This window comes from Choloepus didactylus, chromosome 6 (genome assembly GCF_015220235.1).
Source record: "Choloepus didactylus isolate mChoDid1 chromosome 6, mChoDid1.pri, whole genome shotgun sequence".
NCBI lineage: Eukaryota > Metazoa > Chordata > Mammalia > Pilosa > Megalonychidae > Choloepus > Choloepus didactylus.
In genome coordinates this window covers 92,191,152-92,218,122 of record NC_051312.1, presented here as the reverse complement: position 1 = coordinate 92,218,122, position 26,971 = coordinate 92,191,152, and the positions used below count along the sequence as shown (strand labels likewise).

The 26,971-nt window shown below is 39.2% G+C and overlaps 1 protein-coding gene across 2 annotated transcripts in view; it reads right to left on the bottom strand.

Moving 5' to 3' along the window:
- AQP11 (aquaporin 11) overlaps positions 1-13,198 on the bottom strand; it is a 53,204-nt gene extending 40,006 nt beyond the window's left edge. For both annotated transcript variants that reach the window (XM_037840808.1, XM_037840806.1), the window contains exons 1-2: positions 12,276-13,198; positions 266-382 (exon numbers count right to left, since the gene is read on the bottom strand). In XM_037840808.1, the coding sequence (XP_037696736.1) occupies positions 266-382; positions 12,276-12,894 (736 nt within the window). In that variant the 5' untranslated portion in view covers positions 12,895-13,198. The remainder of the gene's footprint in view (positions 1-265; positions 383-12,275) is intronic.
- Positions 13,199-26,971: the final 13,773 nt, after the last annotated feature.

The window sequence follows — 26,971 nt, the reverse complement described above, 5'->3', positions numbered from 1 at the left end:
TTTTAGTAGACGTATTCACTCCTCAATCCTCATATCTCAGGTATCATCCTGAAACTGAACCACCCTTCACCAGATAACTTTCTTTGAAGATAAAAAGTTTTAAAGGATATGACACAAAATGTTATTTCAAGCATGTTAGCTACCTTTTTCATCTCCTTTTTTTCTGCCTACTTTTGCTTTGGAAATTGACATGTTACAGTGACATTCCATATCATATTTTAAGATTTCATAATCTTTCAAACATATTAAATAAAAACAGACTTACCTAAAGAAGGAGCCAGCCAATATACTATAAAAAAACGAGGGAATGCTTCATCAAAACACTTGAAATGCAGTGAAAGTGCCAAAGCTGGATTAAATACAGCTCCTGTTAGACTTCCTCCTGTAATACATTTTAAGCAGAGTGATATCAAACCATATATCTTACATTGTAACTGGAAATACATGGATTACTAAATGTGACTTTTATTTTAGTTATTATAGTATTCTTATTCTAAGATTTTCCTGTGCAGAATCACCTGGCATATTATATAGCAATAGATTATAATATGCCATGTGCATAAAAAGGACATTAAGAATTTAAACCCAGCACTTTTTCTATATACTATAAAATGTACATTGAAAGTTAATGTTCTATATTATTGTTTCTACAGCATTATGAAACAGGAGATTTGGCTGCCCTTCTTAACATTCATCACTTTAAATGAATAACAATAATGAAATGAAAGAAGATGCATTTAAACTGGAATCAATATCCCAGATCCTCTTTAAGTATAAGCATACCTTTATATTGAAAATAAAAAGCAAAATGGAGCAAAGCATACTTTGACAAGTATGTTTACTTGTCAACAGAGCCCTTAAGTGACAGTGAATAGTCATGAAAGATAAGCACACATTTTAACTAGTGACCACTTTTCGAGAATTCATGTTCCAGCTCTGCCTCTAGGGTATGTCTCTAACATGGGGCCTAGAAATTTACAGTTCTGGCCACCCAGCAATAAGGAAAGGCAGATCTGAGGCAGAGGAGGCTGGACTGCCTGTTCAATAGTACTTTCAAAACACCCTATTAACATCCCTAAGATGGTGACATTTTTGGTGATTCATAGGAAGTGGAAGCTTGGGCATATACTCACCCTGAGATAGATACCAAGATTTTCTCAAATTTTACATTGACATATGCTACTATATAGCATACTGTCTTCATAAAATGCAGCAAGGTAAAACTGGAAATGAAGTGACCCTTTAATGAGATTTCACTAATGAGATTTCATTCTTGATAGGCTGAGAACAGTGGAGTGTGTTGAAAGATGTTGAGCAATCAACTAAGCTCACTCAATGGCTAAGAGTTTTTCCTGGCACACCAGCCTTAAAGGATGATTCATATTCATGTCTCAGCAGTTTTAAATAATATCATGTCATGAACTTTCAGAATCATTACTAAATTGTCAAATCCTGGAATGGAAGCCTGTTACTGTCAGGGGTCAACAGAATACTTTGGTTGACAGCTGATGATTATATTCCTCAAAAAATTACTGAGATCCTGTGTACCAGACACCATGGGCAGAAAGGTAAGGATTCACACACACACATCTTTACAATATACCATAATCTGAGCTATGATATACAATAAGTGATCTATGACTCGTAGGTATTTACAGTGAAAGTGGACTAAGCATGCCCCTATAATTAAGTATTCCTGGCTGTGATATACTGAGGACTTTCCATTAGGCCTAAGAACAAAGACTCCATCAGTTTTATATCAGCCTAATACTCAAACTACTTCACCTCCCTTACCTTTTTATCTTCACATCATCCATTTTGCTCAGTGTGACTGCTGCTCCTCCCCACCAAGATGCTGAGTCTTCTTGAATATGGGCTGGCTTTGTGACTTGCTTTGACTGATAAAATGTAGCAAAAGTGACACTGTGTGAATTCTGAACATGGTGGGAATGACTGGTGAATTCTAGGTCCAGGCCTAGAATTCAGCTTCTGCTTTTTGCTGTCTTGGAACAATGCCCTTAGGAATATAAGTAAGCTGGTCTAGGCCACATGGAGGAGAACTGTGACACCCCAGATGACATTCAGCACCGACTGTCCAGCCGAATGCAGCTGCATGAGTTATCTCAGAGAAACTGCCCATCTAATAATACACAGAATAAATTTGGGGGTGGTTACATAGCAATAGTTACTGACACAGAAATTGGTACCCAGAGTGGGTTTGTCTTAAAAAATGCCTAAAGCATGTGGCACTGGCTTTGACATTTTGGACTGGATAATTCTTTGTTGTTGGGGGCTGTCCTATGTTTTGTAGGATGTTTAGCAGCATCCCTGACCTCTACCCAACAGATGCCAGTAGCACACACACATCTCTCCCATCCCCACCTCCCATTGTAACAACCAAAAACGTCTCCAGACATTGCCAAATTTCCCCTGGGGGCAAAACTGCCCCCAGTTGAGAACCACTGTTATAGAGAAACACTGGTACTTGTGTACAAGGAGACATAACAAGGCTATTTATTTACAGTAGCAAAGATCTGGGGAAAATCTAAATGTCCATCTATAAGGAAATAGCTAAATAAGTGCATTGTTTCTTTGGAATACCATGCAGCATTTTGAAGTAATGAGTGTTCTAGTTTGCTAATGCTGCCGGAATGCAAAAAACCAGAAATGGATTGGCTTTTATAAAAGGGGGTTTATTTGGTTACACAGTTACAGTTTTAAGGCCATAAAGTGTCCAAGGTAACACATCAGCAATTGGGTACCTTCACCGGAGGATGGCCAATGGGGTCCGGAAAACCTCTGTTAGCTGGGAAGGCACGTGGCTGGTGCCTGCTCCAAAGTTCTGGTTTCAAAATGGCTTTCTCCCAGGATGTTCCTCTCTAAGCTGCAGTTCCTCAAAAACATCACTCTTAGTTGCACTTGGGATATTTGTCCTCTCTCAGCTTCTCCAGAGCAAGAGTCTGCTTTCAACGGTTGTCTTCAAACTGTCTCTCATTTGCAGTTCCTGTGCTTTCTTCAAAGTGTCCCTCTTGGCTGTATGTAGCTTGCTCTTTCTGTCTGATCTTACATAGTGCTCCAGTAATTTAATTCAGACCCACCCAATGGGTGGGCCAACACCTCCATGGAAATTATCCAATCAGAGTCATCACCCACAGTTGGGTGGGGTGCATCTCCATGGAAACACTCAAAGAATTACAATCTAATTAACACTGATAGGTCTGCCCACACAAGATTACATCAAAGATAATGGCATTTGGGGGGACATAATACATTCAAACTGGCACAAAGAGGAATCTATTCTAGCATGGGTAATTTTCTAAGATATATAATTGAACAACCACACACACACACATATACACACACACATGGCAACTGCAGAAAGATAAATAAGCTGTGATATCTTTTATGTTAATATGAACACAAAATAGTAATATGTAGTTTTTATAAGATAATATCTATGTGTATAATAAATGCACCAAAAAGTTTGGAAAGACACACACACACACACACACACACACACACACACACACACACACACACACAGGATTACCCTGGTGGTTACAGTAGGCAGAGAGAAGACATAGCCATGGATGATGGCAGTGAAAAGACACTTTAGTCTTATTGGCAGTGTTTCAATTTTTTACAAGAACATATTCTTGTATAAATAAACATAAATTACTTAAAAAGTAAGGATTGTTTGGCACAGAGCTATCAGAAAATGGCTTTGAAAAACAAGTTACTATTTATTGACATTTGAAGGGCAGAAGACATAATAATGCATATTGAAGAAAAGAAATCGCCCAGAGAGGTCCAGCTGGCTGACTGCAAAGAGTCTTAGAGAACGATATGAGGATGATGGAATTACCAGTCAAAGACTTAGTCCCAAACCCAGCAATTCTAGGCACTAGTGTTTCTCAGCACTCCTAAAGGGGCTCAATTTCTCTGTGCTAGAATGGCACTAATTAAAATCACATAAGGCTCATGTATAAACCAGAATGGTGATTTACTAATTTATAGTAGGAGCTAACCCTTTCCAATGACAAGAACTCTGGCTTCCCTCTCCAGGGCACCCATTTCCTGGTAAGTATCCTCCGGGAAGCCAATTCCATGATCAGAAAGTTACTTGGTGAACATGTAGTCACAGCAAAAGCAGAGCCATCAGACCATGATGAAGTCTGATAAAACACCATTATCTACAGCTGAAAATACCTCTAATGACAAGGCCGCTTGTGTTCCTTAGAACCAGTCTCTCCCCACTGGAGAGTGTTGGGCAGATACCCCCAAAGTTTGCATTTATAAAATACTCCACTTTTCATTGCTGGTTTACATTCTGTTTACACACTATTGTCACTAACTAATCTAGCTAGTAAGCTGTTCCAGACTAGTTGTTTTATAAATGTAGAAGAATGACATTAGATTGTTCTCAAATTTTATGGGGAGCACCTAGGGATTTTGTACAAAAACAGTGCCTTTGACTTATTTGCAAATGGACAGATTACTGCATAAAAGTTACAGCTTATATTTTCCTGAACTTATCACAAAAGAAATTATGAACACAACAAGAGTATCAATTATGCAATGATTATTATACTGGGAGCCTGTGGGAAATTAGGAAAGTAAAATAACAGTAATACCATTTCCCAAGCACTTACTAAGTGCCAGGTACTAAGCTAAAAATTTGAAATACCCTACTCTGTTCCTCATGATAGTCTTAGGAGGTATATAGCATTATTATACATTTTTTAGTTAAGGAAACTGAGGCCCAAACTAAGTTTCGAGCCTAAGGGTACAGTCCAAACCTGTGTTCTCAACCACTCTATTATACTGGCATAGTAAAATAGTTTTGGAGTTAATCAGACTTTTGTTTGAAGCTGTTTTTCATTTATAAATTGGCAGTAACAGCACTTACCTCATATGATCATTGTATTAAAAGAGAACGTATGGAAAGGACTTAGTTCCTTTTTCCTTCAACAGATAATCTTACCTAAAATTTTACCTATATTATTCACAACTTAGAAGAGTATCAAAAATGAAATGAAAATACTAAATTTCTTCAGACTTATTTTGGAAGCCCTTAGACATAAAATATGGAACACTCAGATTTTTTAAAGCAAATAGGATATTTGCTAAGTCATTCATTCACTCATTGTATAAATATTTACTGAGTATTTTACTTTGTGCCACATGACATCATGCTAAGTTCTGGTTATAAATTATATATGAATGAAACAAATTTACTTTGGTCTCTATACTCATAAAACTTACTGACTCATGGAGGGAGACGAGTCTTATAACAAAAAACAAATGTACAATTTAAAATTCTATGAAGGAAATGAACAGGGTATGGCAATAAACAAAAACAGGGAGACTTAGAAGTGTAAAATAACATTTTTCAATATCTAACCACACATAAAAAAATGCATGCAGTTCTCTTATCCTGTACATTGAACTAATTTTCCCAAAAACCTAAATTAAAAAAGGTTTTCTTGAAATATGCATTAATAGTTTTATAGCTCTAATACGTTAATAAATTGTGGATTTTTTTAAAACTTTATTAGAAAGCCAATAAATCCCAGCTAATGGATTAGAAGCAGCCATAAGTGGTATTGACATTAATGGCTTCCATCTGCACATCAAAGTGTAGGGTGCTAAATCAATAAATACACAAACAGTTGTCATCTCCTTGGTCACTGGCTATCCTAGGAGCCTGTGGTTATTTGGCAGGACAGTTATGTTCTGTAATCTCAAAATTATTCAGTTGTTTCAATATGACCACCCATGTTGCTGACTTCTGAGTGCCTTTATTACAAATAATTAAATAAATCTCTCAGCATGGAACCTTTGTCCAACCTGTACTAATAGTATCTTAGAAGTTAAATATATATATATATATATATATATCAAAGTAACTGATAATGAAGTCTGTCTTGAGCAACTCTTCCTCTGCCTTTCCTTCCTTATCCATTCTTTTTTTTTTTTTTTTTAAATTCAGTTTTATTGAAATACATTCACACACCATACAATCATCCATGGTATACAATCCACTGTCCACAGTATGATAACATAGTTATGCGTTCATCACCACAATCTATCTCTGAACATTTTCCTTATATCAGAAAGAACCAGAACAAGAATAAAAAATAAAAGTGAAAAAAGAACACCTAAATCATCCCCCCATCCCACCCCATTTGTCCTTTAGTTTTTATCCCCATTTTTCTACTCATCCATACACTAGATAAAGGGGGTGTGATCCACAAGGTCTTCACAATCACACTGTCACCCCTTGTAATCTACATTATTATATAATTGTCTTCAGGAGTCCAGACTGCTGGGTTGGAGTTTGGTAGTTTCAGGTATTTACTTCTAGCTATTCCAATGCATTAAAACCTAAGAGGTGTTATCTATATAGTGCATAAGAATGTCCACCAGAGTGACCTCTCGACTCCCATTTGAAATCTCTCAGCCACTGAAACTATTTCGTCTCATTTTGCATCCCCCTTTTGGTCAAGAACATACTCTCAGTCCCACGATGCCGGGTCCACATTCATCCCCGGGAGTCATATTCTGCATTGCCAGGGAGATTTACACCCCTGGAAGTCGGGTCCCACGTAGGGGGGAGGGCAGCGAGTTCACCTGTCAAGATGGCTCAGTTAGAGAGAGAGAGGGCCACATCTGAGCAACAAAGAGGTACTCAGGGGGAGACTCTTAGGTACCATTACATGCAAGTTTAGACTCTCCTTTGTAGTAATGAGCTTCATAAGGGCAAATCCCATGCTCGAGGGCTCAGCACATCAAACTGCCAGTCTCAATGTTTGTAACAACATCAACACCCATTCTTTTTTTTTTAACTTTTTATTTTGAAACAGTTTAAAATTTACAGAACAGTTACAAAAATAATATAAAGCCCATAAAGACAATTCCAACATACCTCATCTCCCCAGATACCCAGATCCATCAATTTTAACATTTGACCACGTTTGCCATATCATTCTATGTAATTTCTGAACATTTGAGAGCAGGTTGCACAGGTTGTACTCTGTGAACACTTCCATGTACATTTCCTTCAAAGAGGGGTATTCACTTACGTGATCACCTTAAATGGAGTTATCAAGTTTAAGAAATTTAACATTGATATAAAGCTTACATTCTACATTCCAATTTTTTATGTCCAAATGACGTCCCTTTGAGCCTTTTCTCCTCCATTCTTAGATGCTGGGTATCATGTATTGCATTTGTCACTCTCCCTTCAGTTTCTCTCTCTCTTTTTTTTTTCAATCGTGGAAACATATGCAACATAAATCTTCCTATCCCAACAGCTCCCAAGCATATCATTCAGTTTGAGATTAATCACATTCACAATGTTGCAGTACCCTCACCATCATCCATTACTAGAACTTTTCCACCACCCCAAACAGGAACTCTACACTCATTTTGCATTAACTCCCATTGTCCCTGCCCCTCCACACCTGCTAACCTGTACTCTACTTTCTGTCTCTATGAGTTTGCATAGATATTTTCTTTGTGGTTAGCATGGGACTTAAATTTAACATCTTAATTAATCTATAACAATCATTTGCTTTGATACTAACTTAACTTAAGTAGCATACGTAAACTATGTTCCAATACTCCACTGCCCCCTCACCTTTATATAGTTCTTGTCACAAATTGCATATTTATACTTTATGGGTCCAAAACCTTTATTTATCATTACTTTTTGTGCACTTGCTTTTTGATCCTGTAGGAAGTATAAAGTGGAGTCACAAATCAAAAATACAATACTACTGGTATTTATATTTACCCATGTCATCATCTTTACCAGAAATCTTTATTTCTTCATATGGCTTTAATCTATTGTCTAGTGTCCTTTCCTTCAACTTGCAGAACTCCCTAGTATTTCTTGTAGGGTCAGTCTAGTAGTGATGATCCCTCAGCTTTTGTTTATCTGGGAATGTTTTAATCCCACTCCTATTTTTAAAAGACAGTTTTCCTGGATATAGAGTTCTTGGGTGCTAATTTTTTGCTTCCAACACCTTAAATATGTCTTCTCACTGCCTTCTTGCCCCCATGGTTTCTGATGAGAAATTGGCACTTAATAAGATTGAGGCTCCTTGTATGTGACATATTGCTTCTCTCTTGCAGTTTTCAGAATTCGTTTTCTTTGGCAATCAAGTTTAAGTATAACTGGCCATGGTTATATTTGGGTTTATCCTGTTTGGAGTTTGCTGAGCATTGTGGCTATGTATATTCATGTCTTTCATTAAATTTGAAGAGAATTTGGATATTCTCTGCCCCTTTTTCTCTTTTTTATCCTTCTGGGGCTCCCACAATGCATATATTGGTAAGGTTGATGGTGTCCCACAGGTTCCTCAGGCTCTGTTCACATTTTTTTATGCCTATTTTTAATGCAATTTTATTGAGATATATTCACAAACCATACAAACCATCCTAAATATACAATCACTGACTCACAGTATCATCACATAGCTGTGCATACTCTGTTCATTTTTTTTCATTCTTTCTTCCTTCTGCCCCTTGAACTGGATGATTTCAGTTGTCTTATATTCAAGTTCACTGATTCTTTTTCCTGCCAACTCCAAGCTGCTGTTGAACACCCCTAGGGAATTTTAAATTTCTGTAACTGTGTTCTTCAACTCTAGTACTTTTTCATAATTTCCAATGCTCTGTTGATATTATCTGTGTATCCATCTATTGTTTTTCTATTTCCATTAGCTATTTGTCCATGTTTTGTCCTTAGTTCTTTGATTATAGTTAGAACCATTTTTCAAAGTCTTTGTCTGGAATGTCCAAGATCTGGTCCTTCTCACTGATGGTGTCTAAAGCTTTAATATTCTCCCTTGCCTGGGCCATTGCTTCCTCTTTCTTTGTATGTTTTGTAATCTTTTGTTGAAACCTGATATTTTAATGTGTTATCGCTGGAATTTAGACTCTGAGGCATCTGTTCTTTAAACTTGTATGTAGCTAATGTTATGAGAAACCTTTCCTTGAATACCAGGAGCTAACAACAACAAAACCACCTTTCCCAGTCTCCTTCAGAACTTATCCATACAATCAGTTTCTAGATAGCTCCAGGCCAAAGTAGAGAGGCCTCTCAAGTCCTTTCTCTGCTTGCATCTTGTTTTGGGCATGCGCATTTGGCCCTAGGAATTCCCGTTTTACAGGCTAAATGTCCTCTCTTCCTTAGGGACCTAGTTCTTCATGGTCCCAGGTTCTGTGCTGTATATCCGACAGCCAGCAAATCCTTGCTCTTGGCAGCCACTTGATTACTCTCCCATAGCATTTTGTAGTAGAGCGCTGTGACTTGCTTTCTGTATATAGGTCAAGTTCTGGGACAGCGAGTTCCTCAGTCTATCACCAGACAAGACTGGGCCAGTTTTACATGTTTCCAGTATGTGCATGGGGTTACTCTGCTGTCTCTGGGAGCAGACCAAGGACCCACACTGGGGTTACTCTACTCCCTCTGGAACCAAGCAGAGCCTGTCAGGGGTTAGAGGAGGGGCCAACCTGGGCACCAGGAAATCTTAACTGTTTCTAAGCAGCCCCCTTCCCACTCAGCACTTACCCTGTTACTGTAATTCCCCAACTGCTTTCTGGAGCCTTGAGAATGATGCCCCCACCAGTCCCTACTGGCTGTTCGAGGCTTACATGGGGGGACAGAATCCCGAAGCCTCCCCTTCCACCCAATCAGAGCAGGGCCCATATCCATTCTTAAATTTTTCCTACAAAACCCTCGTCTCTGCCTGATAGGACAGACACTCAACTAGTCTGAAGATAGTCCATTCTATTTGGGACAATTCTGTTCCAGAATTATGACATATCTATAGAAACTAATGGGGAATGGTATGGCATACTATAGCATTTCCCAAAGTATGTTCTCTTCTGCTACATACTCCAGACAAAAGGATTACACAAATTTGAAAAACTGTTCCACATCCTCTTCTTGGAGTTCCGCAATATATAGTAACAAAGTAAAGGTTCTATGAAATCTTAAAATTAGAAAACCTATTTAATCTAGTGTTTGCAAAATTTATTTGGTAACAGAAACCTTTTGTAACTTTTGAGGAGCCCACTGTAGAACTGCTGATAATGAAATGAGTATGGATCCACCACATTCTAGCTGTGTGACCTTGGACAAGTCATTTCATTTTTCTGAATCTCACTTTCCTTAAAATGAGAATAATGTATTCTCCATTGGGTTCTAAAGATTACATAAATTTCTAGCAAATGTTCTACATAACAGGTGCCCAATAAATATTAATTCCTTATTTCCCTTATTTTAGTAGTAAAATGGATGAAAAGGAAGATCATAACAAATTAGGAATCTGAAACTAGTAGTAATTTACTAGTCTATTGCCTATTTGGTTCTGCCCCTGCAAACAGTCTCCATTGCCATCCAATACAGTAGCCACTAACCACATACAGCTATTTGGCATTTGAAATGTAGCTACTGCAACTGAGGAACTGAATACTTAATTTTGGTTCATTTAAATTTAAATAGCCACATGTAGCTAGTGGCTACCGAATTAGACTGCACAGTTCAGCTCTCAACACTGGTTTCACATTGAGATCAATTGGGGAACTTTAAAATATAACACTGCCTATGCCTCCCAGAGCAATTAAATCTTAATCTCTGCGCTTTGGCTTGGGTATGTTTAAAAAGCTCCGCAGGTGATTCTAATGCAGAGAGAAGCTTGAGAACCACTGCTCTAGTGATCCATTTATTCTTTCCATTGCCTCCATAATTAGAATCCTTCTTTCAACAATTTCAATGTCTGTAATGTAAGGGGAATAAAAAAGACCAGTGATATTTCATGGTTCTTTCCAATAATTTTCCTTATATTTATCTATAACTTCAAATATCATCTAGCTTCCATTCTCTTAAAATTTTGTCACTTATAAAATAAGACTTGGCTAGTATTATATACAGTGTTATTTATGAAATCATAAATATGTATTAAAAGTATAAAAACAGACAAGAAGAAGAATTACCAACTTCAGGATAATGAAGAGAGGGAGGAGGGGCATAGGTACAGAAAGAGATCCAACTGTACCTAACACTTTATTTTTTTAAATCTTTTAAAATGTAATTGTATAAGTACAGAGCTAAATTGAGCCATAACTCTTTTTGCCTGGGATGATTTTCTTCAAATACAGGAGATGTTTCTGCTTTAGCCAAAATGCCAAAATTTAATAACTAAATAAGCAACTACTCAGCAACCCCTCAAATTTTGCATAGACCCTCTGTCTCTCCTATACCATTTCTTTCCATCTGTTTCTACTAAAAGAATAGTACTAGATCTAAAGAAAGAAAAATGAATTGAGAAGTCTTTCATTTCACCCTGGAGGAAGGGTTCAAACCTATCAATTAGGAGTCCATTAAGATTTGCTTCTACTTTCACTTTTAATGGGCAGAAGATAGACTGTTAGTATACATTTCCATTCATTAGATTCTTGCTTCCAAATTATTTTATAATTCAGATTTAGTCCCAAGGAATTTATTTTGTTGTAACTATTTAAAATGGCACATTTTATTATGAAACTTTTGTTTCGGGGATTTCCTTGTCCCATTTATAATATATCTAGATTATCCACTACATCTGAGATCTGTCAAGGTAAACAAATGGTTTAAAAAGATATAAACATGTTTCTTAAGTTACTAGTTTTTAAAAAGCATCTTTCATTTCAAGCAAGTTTAACTTTAGAACACATGTTTCTTAATAGGCCATTTTAAAGTTCATTTATAACTGAAAATGGATTATTAAGAAAATAAAATGACTAATTTTTGTATAAAATCTAAGAAATGAAACTATAAAACTTCTATTCCTGAAACTCGCATCACTGACCAATTGTCCGCCTTGTGCTAATTGCAAGGAACTTTTAAAACCCAGGATCATTTTTCAGTGACAGTGAGAGTATCAGAAGAGGATATCGTATTGGCTTGAGGAAAGAGGTAGCTGATAAGTTATCTTTTCTCTCTTCCATTAAAACAACCCCTTTGTAGGATATTTGAACCCTACATCTTACAAGATCTCAGTTTCAACACAGACGCGGCTCCTTCTCTAGGTGTTAGAAAAAGCAATGAAGAAGGGATCTCTATATTGGCGTTATCGGTTAAGAACAGCCTGCAACATGGATAGAATTAAGGGGACATACCAATATTTACATTACAGAGGTGTAGTGGTTCCAAATGTATCTTGGTAAAGAACTGAGCCACTTCTCATGTGCCAAGTGTTTTTGTGTGTGTGTGAGTAACAAACCTGAATAGACCAAAAAGGTGATGAGTGCTGCCAGCAAGTGGATACGGAGCTTAGTTCCAACTTCCTGGGAGTGCAGCAAGGCGCTGTGAAAGATGAAGGAGCAGATGGTCTCTACGATGACCGCTTTGAGCAAGTCGACGTGGATGGGATTCCTGCAAACGTAGCTCCTCTCGCTGACGTGATACTTGGTCAGACCCAGGCTCCACAGGGCGCTTATGCAGTACCTGCTGCACAGGGCACTAATCAATTGGGCCAACAGCGTCATCGCCCCCGTCTCGGGGGACATTCCCCCCAGCATCATCTGCATCATCACGCCGCACGGGTTGCTGGCGGTGCCCACCAGAGTCAAGCCATGCACCAGCGAGAAGAAGTAAATAAGCGCCAGCGGCCAGGTGGGGTGCGCCGGGTCCTGCTCGCTCAGCAGCTGCAGTTCGTGGGTGCAGCAGCAGAGCTGGAAGGTGGCCAGAAACTCCAAGACGAAGGCAGTGACGATGGGTCTGTGCAGCTGTTGCCGGGCGATGACGCGGGCCAGGCCCATGAACAGCACGACCGACAACATCAGCCCCAGCGAGGTGCCGGTGTCCCGGACCTCGGGCCAGGGCCCCAGTAGCGCAGACATGGCTTTATCACCGCCTGACAAGGCTGTCTGCTGGGTCCCGGCAGGGGGCGGTTATGGTCCTGAGTCCAAAGTCCATGGTCCCGCCTCCTCCTCACACCCCTCGGGGCGGGCCGACTCTAGAGGAGTCAGAGTCCCCGGGGGCGCCGCGCTGGAGGACTCCTCCCTTCCCACCTCAGCTCGCCGCCTGGGTATTGGGGCAGAGCGGGGAGGAGGGGAGGCGAGGAGCGGCGAGGAAGCCTCTGCTAGGGCACCGTCAGAGGGGCCAGCGGTCAGTCAGAGCCAGACACACACCTGCCTCCCCGTGGTGTCCCTAAAGCTCTGGAAGAAGGCGCAGAATGGGGCAGGAAGCGGAACGACACCGCGCGGCCCCAGCCCATTGCGCACGCGCGTCTCGCAGCCCGCGCGCCCAAGCTGGCGGCGCGACCCGGGAACCGTGGGAACCCAGGACCTGATACTGGGGCGGGGCGCTCACTGCTCCCTCGCCGAGCAGGAAGGAGGGCGCCCGTGGCTTTTGGCATTTGCTTTGAATCGAGGAGCTCGAAGTTCTTCTTTCCTGCATTTGAAACTGTAAAACCATAGAGCTGGAAAGACTGCTTAACTATCTCGGCCAACCACCTCGTTTTTATTAACGGGACGGCTGAGATTGGGAGGACGAGAGGTGAGGGACAGGCAGCGCGGGGACGGGGGTAGTTTAGTGAGGAATCTGTGTGACGAAGGGCAAGCCACAGGGTCTCTTTGAGCCTTGGTTTCTTCACTTGCCTAAACGCCTACTTAGAGTTTTTGTGGGTCTTAATACCCATGTCGTCGACTAGTTTTGAAAAGCGTGAAAACTTAGTAGGAGGCTAGCACGTAGGAAGTTTTCAGTAAGTGGTAGTTTAAGGTTGAAACAACAGGTCTGATGATGCCGAATTCAGGGTCCTCATCCACCCTGGGTGCAGCGTCGCAGAGTGTGTCCGGGATTCCTCGCACCGAGCGAGGTTTTGGCCGGTGGTATGGTGTTATGGTTTAGTGGGGCTGCTCGCTGTGTACAGCACTCTCCAGTCCAATCTGCTTCCACCCGGCTCTGTTAATCTCAAGTTCACATCTCATAGGATTGGAGGAGAGGGAGAGAGGAACAAAAACGAAGAGAACGTGGACATATATGCACGTAAATACCTAGAGAAATAATCAGAGCATATACACACTGGGAGCTGTGTGTTTTACCAGTGGTGGAGGCAGGGCCTGTGAAGGGAAGTTTGAAATTTTGCTTTATAAACTTCTGATTTGTGTCTTTAAAAATGGCCGTGAATTCACATATTATTTGTAAAATAAATTAATAAGTAGTAAACAAAACAAAACAAAACAAAACAAACGAACCAAAAAACGAGGGGAAACAATTGCCCAGAGCTTCAATAGCAAATTTGGAAGGAGTTCTTGCTGGTTCTCCTCAGCTTTCTTTAGCAATCTCAACTTGCTCTTTTATAACCTAATAAAAGTTTCCTTTAATAACTTCAAGGTTCCTGTGGTACCAGTAGACATTCTCTGAAGTAGAAAAACAAAAAAAAACACAATTCTTTCACATACATAAAACATACCATGTAGAGAAAGGAAGACTTTTTTTCTCTTTCCTGTGTTGGTGCCTGACCAGCAAGAAATTAGAGTAAATTAAAACTGTGGTTTGAAGAGGTTCCTTTTAAATTAATTCCGTAAGTATAACCCTTTCATTTCTCCCCTTTACTAGAAGTCATTTGATGATTAGTTAAAATGAATAAATTTTGTTTACCGCTCTGCTGATAGTTCACTCTTACTAGCAAAAGCCATGTAGAAAGAAAACTAGTCTTTTAGACTTTGATAAATGTTAATATTATTATAATGTACAAGGTCATTAAAGGGAATTTGGACAATGTTTCAATTAAAGACAAGACCAAAACAAATTTAATTAATTACTGGCCATCTAGTATTTCACATCAAATAAATCAATCTTTTATCTTCAGAAGCATAAAATCATTAAAGTCTCTTCAGGGTGACATCATGGGTCAAGACCTCTGTGGGAAGGAAACCACCAACTTTTCCTTTAGCATAAGAAGGAATAAATGTTTTTTTGATATGGGTGATGGAACTGCATCTGCAAATCCAGACCTCAAAATTCCCATTCTCCAAAAAATATCTTTATATCACGTTGAGTAAAATAAGCAAGACACAAAAAGACAAATATTGTTGACCTCACTTACATGAAATAACTAGAATATGTAAACTCATAGAAAGCAGAATAGTAGTTAGCAGAGGGTGGGGTGTGGGAGGAATGGGGAGTTGCTTAATAGGTATGAATTTCTATTTTGGATGATGAAAGTGTTTTGGAAATAGTGGTGTTTATGCAACATTGCCAGCGTACATAATGTCACAGAATTTTACACTTTAAAATGGTTTAAATGATTTTATTATTTATATTTTAGCACAATTTAAAAAGCCAGTGTTTTCATTTGGAAGAATAACTTATATACATGGGGAAGATAAACGTCCGGCTTCCCTGCAAGTGGCTGTGTGTCTGCCACTTTTCTTCTAGTCGCTACAGACATATTCTGATCAGACTCTCAAATACTGAAGAGAAGGAGCAAGTTCTGAAAGCAGCAAGAGAAAAGCAATTTCACCACATACAAAGGAAACAACAGAAGACTAAGTAGTGACTACTCAGTGGCCACCATGGAGGCGAGAAGGCAGTGGCATGACATATGTAAAATACTGAGAGAGAAAAATTTCCACCTGAGAATACTTTATCCAGCAAAACTCCCCTTCAAATTTGAGAGACAGCTTAAATTTTTCACAGACAAACAAATGCTGAGAGATTTTGCGAATAAAAGACCTGCCCTACTTCAGATACTAAAGAGAGCCCTACTGACAGAGAAACAAAGAAAGGAGAGAGAGATATAGAGAAATTTAACAGACATATATAGAACATTACATCCCAAATCACCAGGACACACATTCTTCTCTAGTGATCATGGATCTTTCTCCAGAATAGACCATATGCTGGGACATAAAACAAGCCTCAATAAATTTAAAAATAAAATTGAATTTATTCAAAGTACATTCTCTGACCACAATGGAATACAAATAGAAGTCAATAACCATCAGAGACTTAGAAAACTCACAAACACCTGGAGGGTAAAAATGAGGGGGAGATGAAAACATTCCCAGATAATCAAAAGCTGAGGGACTTCATCACCAGTAGGTCAGTCCTATAAGAAATTCTAAAGGGAATTGAGCAGGCTGAAAGGAAGGGACACTAAACAACTGACTGAAACCACATGAAGAAATAAAGATTTCCAATAAAGATCACATGGTAGATATAAATACCAATACTACTGTATTTTTGATTTGTAACTCCACTATTTACTTCCTACAGGATCTAAAATACATAAACTGTAATGATAAATCAGTGGTTTTGGACTCAATGTAAAATAAGTAATTTTTGACAAGAACTACATAAAGGTGGGGGAATGGAGGAGTAAAGGAACATAGTTTATGTGTCCTATTGAAGTTAAGTTGATATCAAAGAAAAATAAGATTGTTATAGACTTAAGAGGTTAAATTTAAGCCCCACGGTAAACACAAAGAAAGTATCAGAGAATATGACCATAGAGATGAAAAGTGGAGTATGAGTTATCAGAAGTGGGGGAAGGGGCAATGGGAGTTAATAAATGAGTGTAGGGTTTCTGTTTGGGGTAAAGGGAAATTTCTAGTAATGGATGGTGGGAAGGTGATAACATTGCAACATTCTAAATGTGATTAATCTCACTAATGGAATGCTAGGAAGGGGTAGGAATGGGAAGATTTAGGCTGTATATATGTTTCCACAAGTGGGGAAAAAAAAAAAAGACAGTCTAAATAGACAATGACAATTAAATGCCAGGGATGATTCTGGATGAGATCTGAGGATGGAGGAGAGGAGGCTCAAAGGGACACAGTTGGGACATAAGAAAAAAAAAAAAAAGGAAATATAGAATGTAAGCTTTGTATCAAGGTTGAATTTCTTGAACTTCTTAGCTGCGCTTAATGGGATTGCATAAAAGAATGTTCTTGTTCATGGGAAATGTATATGTGAATTGTATCATTTGTTCAAGGATGTGTACAGCCTGCTCTCATATGTTCTAGAAGAGAGAGCAATAGATGATGGATGATAGGGAGGGAAGGAGGGAGGGAGGGAGGGAAAGAAAGAAATGGTGGTGTGACAGGATGTTAAAGTTGGTGGATTGGGGTATCAGGGGAGGGGGGTCGGGAGGGAGTTCTGTGTTTGGGGTTTGTATTGTTTTTGCAACTGTACCTGTAAGTTTGAATTTATTTCAAAATAAAATTAAAAAAAAAAAAAAGAAGAAGAAAGGGCTACAAGTAGGAGATAAAAAAGAATCAACAATGAATAATCTGAAAAGGAAATAAAACAATTCCATTTACAATAACAATGAAAACAATCAAATGTATAAGAATACATTTAGTCAAGGATGTAAAGGACTTGTATGTAGAAAACTACAAATCATTCCTGAAAAAAATGAAAGCAGACCTAACTAAATGGAAAGATAGTTCATACTCATGGATTGGAAGACTTAATAACTTCAAGATGAAAATATTACCCAAAGTGATTTACAGGTTTAGCAACATTCCAATTAAAATTCCAACACCTTTGCAGAAATGGAAAAGCTAATTATCAAATTCATGTGAAATGGCAAGGGACCCCAAATAGCCAAAACCATCCTGAAAAAGAAGAATTAAGTTGGAGGATTCATACTTTCCAATTTCAAAATGTATTACAAAGTTACAGGAATCAAAACAGTGTGGTACTGGCCCAAAGACAGATAGGTAGACCACTGGAATAGAATTGAGAGTTCAGAAATAAACCCATACATCTATGGTCAATTGAATTTTGACAAGGGAGACAAATCCATTCAAAGGAGGAAAGAACAGTCTCTTCACCAAATGGGGCTGGGAAGACTGGATAGCCATATGCAAAAGAATGAAATTGGACCCCTACCTCATACCACATACAAAGATTAACTCAAAATGGATCAATAGCCTAAATATAAGAGCTAAAATTATAAAACTCTTAGAAGAAAAGTTATGGAAGTATCTTCAAGACCGGTATTAGACAATAGACTCTTAGATATGACACCAGAATCATGATTGCCAAAAAAAAAAAAAAAAAGAGAAATTGGACTTCATCAAAATTTAAAATTTTTGTGGATTAAAGAGCATTATCAAGAAAGGAAAATACAAACTACAGAATGGGAGAAGATATTTGGAAACTATATATCTGATAATGACTTTAATATCCAGAATCTATAAAGAACTCTTACAACTCAATAACAAAAAGACAAACAATCCATTTTAAAATGGGTGAAGGACTTCAAGAGATATTTCTCCAAAGATATACAAATGGCCAATATGCACATGAAAAGATGCTCAACATCATTAGCCATTAGGGAAATGCAAACAAAAATCACAATGAGATATGCTTCACACCCACTAAAATGGCTATTGTTAAAAAGAGAAAAGAGAAGAAAAGAACAATTTTGGAAAGGATGCAGAGAAATAGGAACCCTAGTACATTGTTGGTAGGAATGTAAAATGGTGGAGCCACTTTGGAAAACAATTTGGCAGTTCCTCAGAAAGCCAGATATAGAACTACCATATGACCCAGCAATGCCACTTCCAGGTATATACCCCAAAGAATTGAAAGCAGGGACTCAAACAGATATTTGTACACCAATGTTCATAGCAGCATTATTCACAATAGCCAAAATCTGGAAGCAACCCAAATGTCCATCAACACATAATGGATAAACAAAATGTGGTATATGCATACCATGGAATATCATTCAGCCATAAAAGGGGATGAAGTTCTGTTACATGCTACGACATGGAGGAACCTTGAAAACATCATATTATGTGAAATAACTTGGACACATAAAGCAGGTATTGTACAATTCCACATATATTAAATAATTAGAATATGCAAATTCATAGAGACAGAAAGTAGAGTACAGGTTACCAGGGGCAAGTGAGTAGGGGGAATGGGGAATTGATGTATAAAGGGTTCAGGGTTTCTGTTTGGGGTGATGGAAAAGTTTATGGTAATGGATGGTGATGAGGATAGCACTACATTGTGGATGTGATAGATGCCACTGAATTGGATGGTGGGAGCCAGAATTGTATGATTGGACGTGATTGAGATGGAAAATTTTATGTTGCATATGTTTCCACAATTAAAAAAAGAGAGAGAGAGAGTAAATGACAATGACAATGAAAGGCAATACATGATCTGGAGGACTAGATCTAATAATGGAGGAGAAAATGCTCAAAAGGACATTGTTAAGATAATTGACAAAAAATGAAATATAGATTTTATGTTTTATATCATTGTTAAATTTATTGAACTTGATAACTGTACTTAGGTTGCATAAGTGAATATTCTTGTTAGGAAATATACATAGAAGTATTAAGTGTTCAAGGAGCATGATGTATATAACCTACTCTCAAATGTTTAGGAAACAGACAGATTGATTGTAGATAGAGTGACATAGCAGATGTGGTAAAATGTTAAAAGTTGGTGTAACTGTGTATCTAGGTGGTGGGGATGTTGGAGTTCTGTATGTGGGTTTTGTTTTATTGTTGCAAGTGACTTGTAAGTTTGAAATTATTTCAAAATAAAATCAAGATTCCCTAAAAATATCAAACTAAATAGAAACATCCATACAATAGAATACTATTCAGCTACAAAAAGGGATGAGTTGTCAAGCTATGCAAAGACATAGATGAATCTTAAATGTATATTGCTAAGTGAAAGAAGCCAGTGGTCAATGATAAGAGATGGTGAAGACCTCAGCAACCATTAAGGAAAAATAGGTCTCTGCATAGGACCTCAGTCCTTGGGGCAGGCACCTATGCACACCAGCAACTGCAGAGTTCCTCAGGCAGGTACCAGAGGCATATCTGCTCCTCTAAGCCTCAGCAAAAACAGACATGTCTCTACTGAGAGCCATAGCTGGAGCAGGTTGGTGGAAAATGGTGGCAACAAAGACTGTTCCGCAGGTGTTCTGCAGGACTTCATAAACTATTTGGGAGAAAGTAAGGAAGTCTGGTGTTCTGCAGAATGAGTGGAGGCAGAGCCAAAAAATTATTTGTGATTGTCATCCCTGGGGAATAGGCTGTGAGCTACAAAATGAGGGGACTTACCTTTAAGGTATCTCTTTAAAATCTATTACATGTAAAGTAAAAAATATAAAAATCTATAAAATATGTAAATACGTATTTGTATATATCAAATGAAATTTAATAGCCTGAGTTAAAGCATAGACTTTTTAAAAATAAAACATAAATCGAATTCAGTACACAGAAGCCAGAAGATCTTTTTCTTTATACCTAATCCATTAGAAATACAAACCCCAACCAACTCGTTTTTCAACTTCCATTTGTCTCTAATAATAAGGTTGGTGTTTGGTGGCTTTGAACCCACATCTACATATCCAGTTTTGAATCTAACTGGGTGAACCTGGATCCTTGCCAGGATTATCAACTCTGAATTCTAACCAGAGGAGCTACCTCCTTCTGAATTTCACTCCACCTAACTTCCTGTTCACTGTTCCTTTTTTGATAGTCAACAAACTACTCTGTCTTTACTCACCTTCTTTTACAGTCTGTATCATGACTGGCTCTTCTATGTTAAACATTAGTGTCATGAGATCTGTGGGTTTTAGTAGGATTAATTCTTCCCTTCTCTCCCACTGGTGAACAGAATCTAACTTGATCTATCAAGACGCACCAGAACAGCAGCACAAGCTTTGTTCAATGAAGAAATGGGCAGAATGACTAATTAGCATGCTCTGATCCTCACGAAATCTTCATTCATTCAACAAATATTTACTGAGCATCAATTAGGTGCCAGCTACTATGCTAGGCACTGGAATATGGTAATGAATAAATACTATCCCTGACCTTTTGGAGTTTAAACTATTGAGAGACAGGCTAACTTTAAACAATGATTAACTATGATGAGTATTAGGATAGGTGAGTATTATGCTATCATCCCTAAAACTATGGTTTTTAACCTGTTAGGGGCCTTGGACCCCTGGGGCAATGTCTTGGACCCGTGCCCCAGGAAACATATGTCAAAAAGTTGGCAAATAATTTCTATTCGTACATAGATCCTTTGAAGCCCTTTCTTGGATTTCAGATTTAGAACTCCCACCCTAAATGATAAGTACCAAAATCAGATGAAACCAGAAGCAGAAATTCCAAGATTCATGGAAGGGATGATAGATTAATACAATGCAGCTTAGCCCTAGGACCAAGAACACGCCAGGCACGGAGTTAGACATAGTTTAACAGGGCTTACTTACAGGAGTTATAATTCCACAGCAGCAGCGGGCCAGGGAAGATGGAAGTTAGTGCTCTGCAAAAGCAGAGCGTGCCCTTAAGTGGCGTGAGTTACAGTGATTTAAGCATGTCGATTTGGTGCATGTGTTTGGGCAGAATTTGGCGGTTGCCATGGAATCTCTATACATGATTTCTGTGGAGTTGGTGCTGATTGAATCTATAAAAAGATAAGCACAGAAAGAAATGCTTATAAAAATCACTTTCTGATGAAATTGTTAAAGTGATGCCAATCTCTGTGTTGAGAGATTTTTTTGTTTTGCTTGAGATCACATTATGTTATTAAATGTTTCTTAGCACTGTAGATTTTTAGTCTGCTGGTTTATTGAATTTCTTATTGATCATTTATTAAATCATAATGTTTACTGATGTGGGATGGGAATGGAAGGTGGTTTTTATACAGTTCTGTTTACATGTGTTCTTAGCTTTTACATGTGAGCTATGTTTCTGAAAATGTGTGTTTAGTTGAATTTTTGGAAATCAAATGAGAAATAGTTATCTAAAACAATTTGATTTGGTTTCATACATAATTTTTTTTTTAGTAAAGCTAATAATCATCTCCCCACCCTCTGTCTCACCCCGTAAGTCTGAATGGCAAACTGACTTATTTTAAGTTTAGATTTTAGAAGTCAGAGATCCAGATTAAATTCTACCACTATCTATGGGACCTTAAGCAAATCACTTCTCAACTTTGGACCTCAATTTCTTCAGCTCTAAAAGTAAGGGGTTGGCCAGGATATCTCTAAATTCCCTTCAGCTGTTAAAAATGATTGTGTGCCTATGTGTGTGTATCTGTGTGTAAACATATATTATCACATGCCAGGTTTGCTTAAAACAAGGACCATTTTTCTTAGAAAACTCAGAGTTCACATTAGGTATTGTTAAGTAAAATAAATTGGCTACCTAAAGTGCTGTTGCTGGGAGAGACCCCCTTTTCCAAGAAGTGACAGGGACTTTCTAAACAGTTAAAAAGAAAAGTGGGGCTTTGTTCTAGTTTGCTAATGCTGCCAGAATGCAAAATACCAGAAATGGATTGGCTTTTATAAAAGGGAGTTTATTTGGTTACAAAGTTACAGTTTTAAGGCCATAAAGTGTTCATCAACAAAGAGTACCTTCACTGGAGTAAGGCCATTGGCATCGGGAAAACCTCTGTTGGCTGGGAAGGCACTTGGCTAGAGTCTGCTTGCTCCCAGGTTGCATTTCAAAAATGGCATTCTCCAAAATGTCTGCACCAGCTTCCAATGGCCATCTTCAAAATGTCTGTCTCAGCTCCAGCTCACTATGAGCTCCTTCTGTCTGAGCTTATATAGTGCTCCAGTAAACTAAAACAAGGCCCACGCTGAATGGGCAGGGCCACGCCTTCATGGGAATTATCCAGAGTTATCACCTACAGTTGGGTGAGTCACATCTCCATGGACACTGAACCAGTAGGTTCCAACCCAATCCACATTAATATGTCTGCCCCCACAAGAATGCATTAAAGAATATGGCTTTTTCTGGAGGACATAAATATACAAACCGGCACAGGCTTTCCTGAAAAATGGAATATAAGTGCAAAAGTTGCAGTTTAAACAATAATTAAAAATAAGCTGGTTTTTGTCCAGTAGAGATAACCTATCAGAAATAGACAAGTGTGGTATAATAATCAATCTATAATCATTCTCTGCTTTTAATGACCCTTCTTTGTATTTAGGAAACCTAATTGTCAACCAATTATTGTTACTTCCCCTTTGGAAATATCTTAATGGCCTTTTTAAGTCAATGCAATTTACTAACCATTTGAGACTCTTACTTTGGTTTGAGATCTTCCTGTTGGAATGGTTTCTCTTTAAATAAGAGAATTGTTTATTGATTATTATTGGGTGACATAGTTTCTTTTAAAAATACATTCCAATGAAACAGAGTTTGTTTCACTTAATAAAAAGTCATTGTGTGTCCCTCTTTACTTGCAGATTCATTATCAGTTTTAGAATAAGACACTGTAGAAAGAGGTTTGATATTGTGGTCAGACAAAATGGGCCTGAAATAAGTTCTGCTGCTGATGACCTGAGTACATGGGAGAGATTTGATTTTGCTTTCAGATAAAAGTTCAATGCCATGTGTGGAACCTTGAATTATGTACCCCAATTTAGGCATATTCTTAATCTTAATCTGCTTTCCTGTGAGCATGAACCCATTATAAATAAGACCTCTTGAAGAAGATATTTTTAGGTAAGTGTGCTGGTTTGGATGTATTATGTCCCCCAAAACGCCATTATCTTTGATGCAGTCTTGTGTGGGCAGGAAAAGTATTGGTGTTGATTGGTGTGCCAGTTTGAATGTATTGTGTCCCCCAAATGCCATTATCTTTGTGGTCTTGTGTGGGGCAGACGTTTTTGGTGTTGGTTAGATTTGCTTGGAGTGTGCCCCACCCAGCTGTGGGAGATAATTTTGATGAGATGTTCCCATGGAGGCGTGGCCCCACCCATTCGGGGTGGGCCTTGATCGGTGGAGCTATATAAATGAGCTGACTCAAAGAGAGAAAAGAGAGTGCAGCTGGGAGTGATGTTTTGAAGAGGAGCAAGCTTGCTAGAGAGGAACGTCCTGGGAGAAAGCAGTTTTGAGGCCAGAGCTTTGGAGCAGACGCCAGCTGCCTTCCTAGCTAACAGAGGTTTTCCAGACACCACTGGCCGTCCTCCGGTGAAGGTACCCAATTGCTGAGGTGTTACCTTGGATGCTTTGTGACCTTAAGACTGTAACTGTGTAGTGAAATAAACTCCCGTTTTATAAAAGCCTGTCCATCTCTGGTGTTTTGCATTCTGCAGCATTAGCAAACTAGGACAATTGGGTTGGAGACTTTTGATTGGACGTTTCCGTGGAGATGTGATCACTCAACTGTGGGCGAGATCTTTCACTGGATAATTTCCATGGTGGTGTGGCCCTGCCCATTCAGCATGGGCCTTGATTAGTTCACTGGAGCACTGTATAAGTTCAGACAAGAAGGAGTGAGCTTGCTACAGCCAAGAAGGACACTTTGAAGAATGCACAGGAGCTGAGAGAGGAACTGCAGTTTACAGAGACATTTTGGAGACAGCCTTTGAAAGCAGACTTTTGCTCTGGAGAAGCTAAGAGAGGACAAATGCCCCAAGAGCAACTGTGAGTGACATTTTGAAGAGAAGCTGAAGCCCAGCGAGGAATGTCCTGGGAGAAAGCCATTTTGAACCCAGAACTTTGGAGCAGACTCCAGCCACGTACTTCCCAGCTAACAGAGGTTTTCCGGACATCATTGGCCATCCTCCAGTGAAGGTATCCGATTGCTGATGCTTTACCTTGGACACTTTATGGCCTTAAGACTGTAACTGTGTAACCAAATAAACCCCCTTTTATAAAAGCCAATCCATCTCTGGTGTTTTGCATTCCGGCAGCATTAGCAAATCAGAACAGTAAGGTTGGCTCAACTGAATGAGAATGGGTCTTACACCATATTACTGGAGGCCTTATAAAGAGAAGAACCTGGAAGCCAGAAGTTGGAGAAGGCCAAAGGGAGAAGCCCAACATTAGTGGAAACTGGAAGAGCAGATAAAAAGAGGGATATCTCTGTGTGATGGGTGGCAAAGACACAAGCCAAGGAATCCTAAACATTGCTGGTAGCCAGCACCAGAATATACAGACTCCAGGAGAAAGAAGGCCTTGCCAATATCTCAATTTTGGACTTCTTCCAACTTCAAAAATGTAAGCCAATAAATTCTTGTTAAACCTAACCAAACCAAACCAAGCCAAACCAAACCAAACCAACAAACTAAAAACAATAACAACAATAGCAAAAAAGCAGAGGGTGCCAGGGGGTGGTTTCTAATGGTTAGGACAAGGAAGGTCAACAGTGATCAGGAGAGGGGAATTTCAATGCTTTGTTAAGAATATACTTTTTCCTCCCCTGGGGAGGCCTGATGACTTTTAACCTCTGTCCCAAGTAAGTAGGCAGCTTACATGAAATCACTATGGAGGGGAGGGGGCCTGGGCCCTGGGCCCCCACAATCCACCCCCATGTGGCAGACTGCATTGACCATAGGACAAACTTTGCATCCATAGACAACAGAACACTAGAAGTCCCCATCACCACCACCAGAGATGACAAATTCACAGAGATGCCACCATAGCCAAGAAAGGGAATTAAACCATTTAGACAAGAGGTCTACTAATAATTGCTGTATTCTGCCAGGCCAGTAGGATGTTATACACAGTCCAATTCGCAGGGGTCACATCCAAGGAAGGCCAGAAGCACCTAAATGTAGCAAGTCCATGCAAACCCAACACTGGGTTCAGCTGTGGGCATGAGTTACTTCTGAGGCCCACTGCAGGAAGATGTTTTCTAGGTGAAAAGAAAAATGTACATGGGGAACTATAAGGGGTAATTTCTGCTGATTTAACAATATGCATGGTAGAGTTCCATTGGTTGATAACAAGGTACCAGGCAGAGGAACATTATGGAGAGGTTTTAAATACTATATATTCTCCCTCTGCAAATCTTGAGAGTTTTCTACCATTAGATTAATTGTTAATCTGGGCATAAGAAGGGCCCACATAGTGATGCATAAAGTTCGCAAGGGAATAGGAGGCCCTGGATTGGTGATAAAGATTTTAACAGGCATTTAGGTCTTAATACAATATTTTGGGTAACTCCTTGTGCCAAGTTGGATGTATTATGTCCCCCAAAATGCCATTATCTTTGAATCAATCTGGTAGAGGCAGACGAATTAGGGTTGATTAGGTTGGAACCTATTGGTTCAGTGTTTCCATGGAGATGTGACTCAATCACCTGTGGGTGAGACATTTCATTGGATTATTGCTGTGGAGGTGTTGCCCCTCCCATACAGGGTGTGTCTTTATTGGATCACTGGAGTACTTTAAAAAGAGCCACACAGACCCAGATACAGAGCAGCTGTGAGTGACATTTTGGAGAGCAACTGAGAGTGACATTTTGGAGGAGCTGCAGCTTACAGAGACATTCTGGAAAACACAACCCAGGAGCAAGCAGACAACTAGAGAGGAACGTCATGGGAGAAAGCCATTTTGAAACCAGAACTCCAGAGCAGACACCAGCCATGTGCCTTTCCAGCTGACAGAGGTTTTCCGGATGCCAATGGCCTTTCTCCAGTGAAGGTACCCTATTGTAGATGCCTTACCTTGGACACTTTATGGCCTTAAGACTGTAACCTTGTAACCAAATAAACCCCCTTTATAAAAGCCAATTCATTTCTGGTATTTTGCATAATGTCAGCATTAGCAAACCAGAACACTCCTATTCCCCAGGGACTTAGGATTCCTAACCAATGGGGCAGCATAAGCCAGTGCCAAGTCCAGTTAACCTTGTTTTTCCTGTTTTGTATGGTCTGAGGCACAGGCAACAACAAATTATTACGATTTCCCCCCTTAGGCTGTAAAGTGGCTGGCCCTTTAACTTGGATTCTCCATGCTTGCATTGGTCCCACGAGTTAGTATTTCAATAGGAGCTGGGGCTGCAACTCTAGGTGTGGAATTTAGGTGGGTTAGGGCCTGATAAAACCTTTTGTTGTAGAGATTTTATAGTCGATAGCCCATGCTTGGGTCATTTGTTCAGTGAAAGGGATCACTGTCTATTTGTGTAGATATGCCATACAGAGTGCACACTCATTCCAAACAGCTGATGGTGGCCCACTGG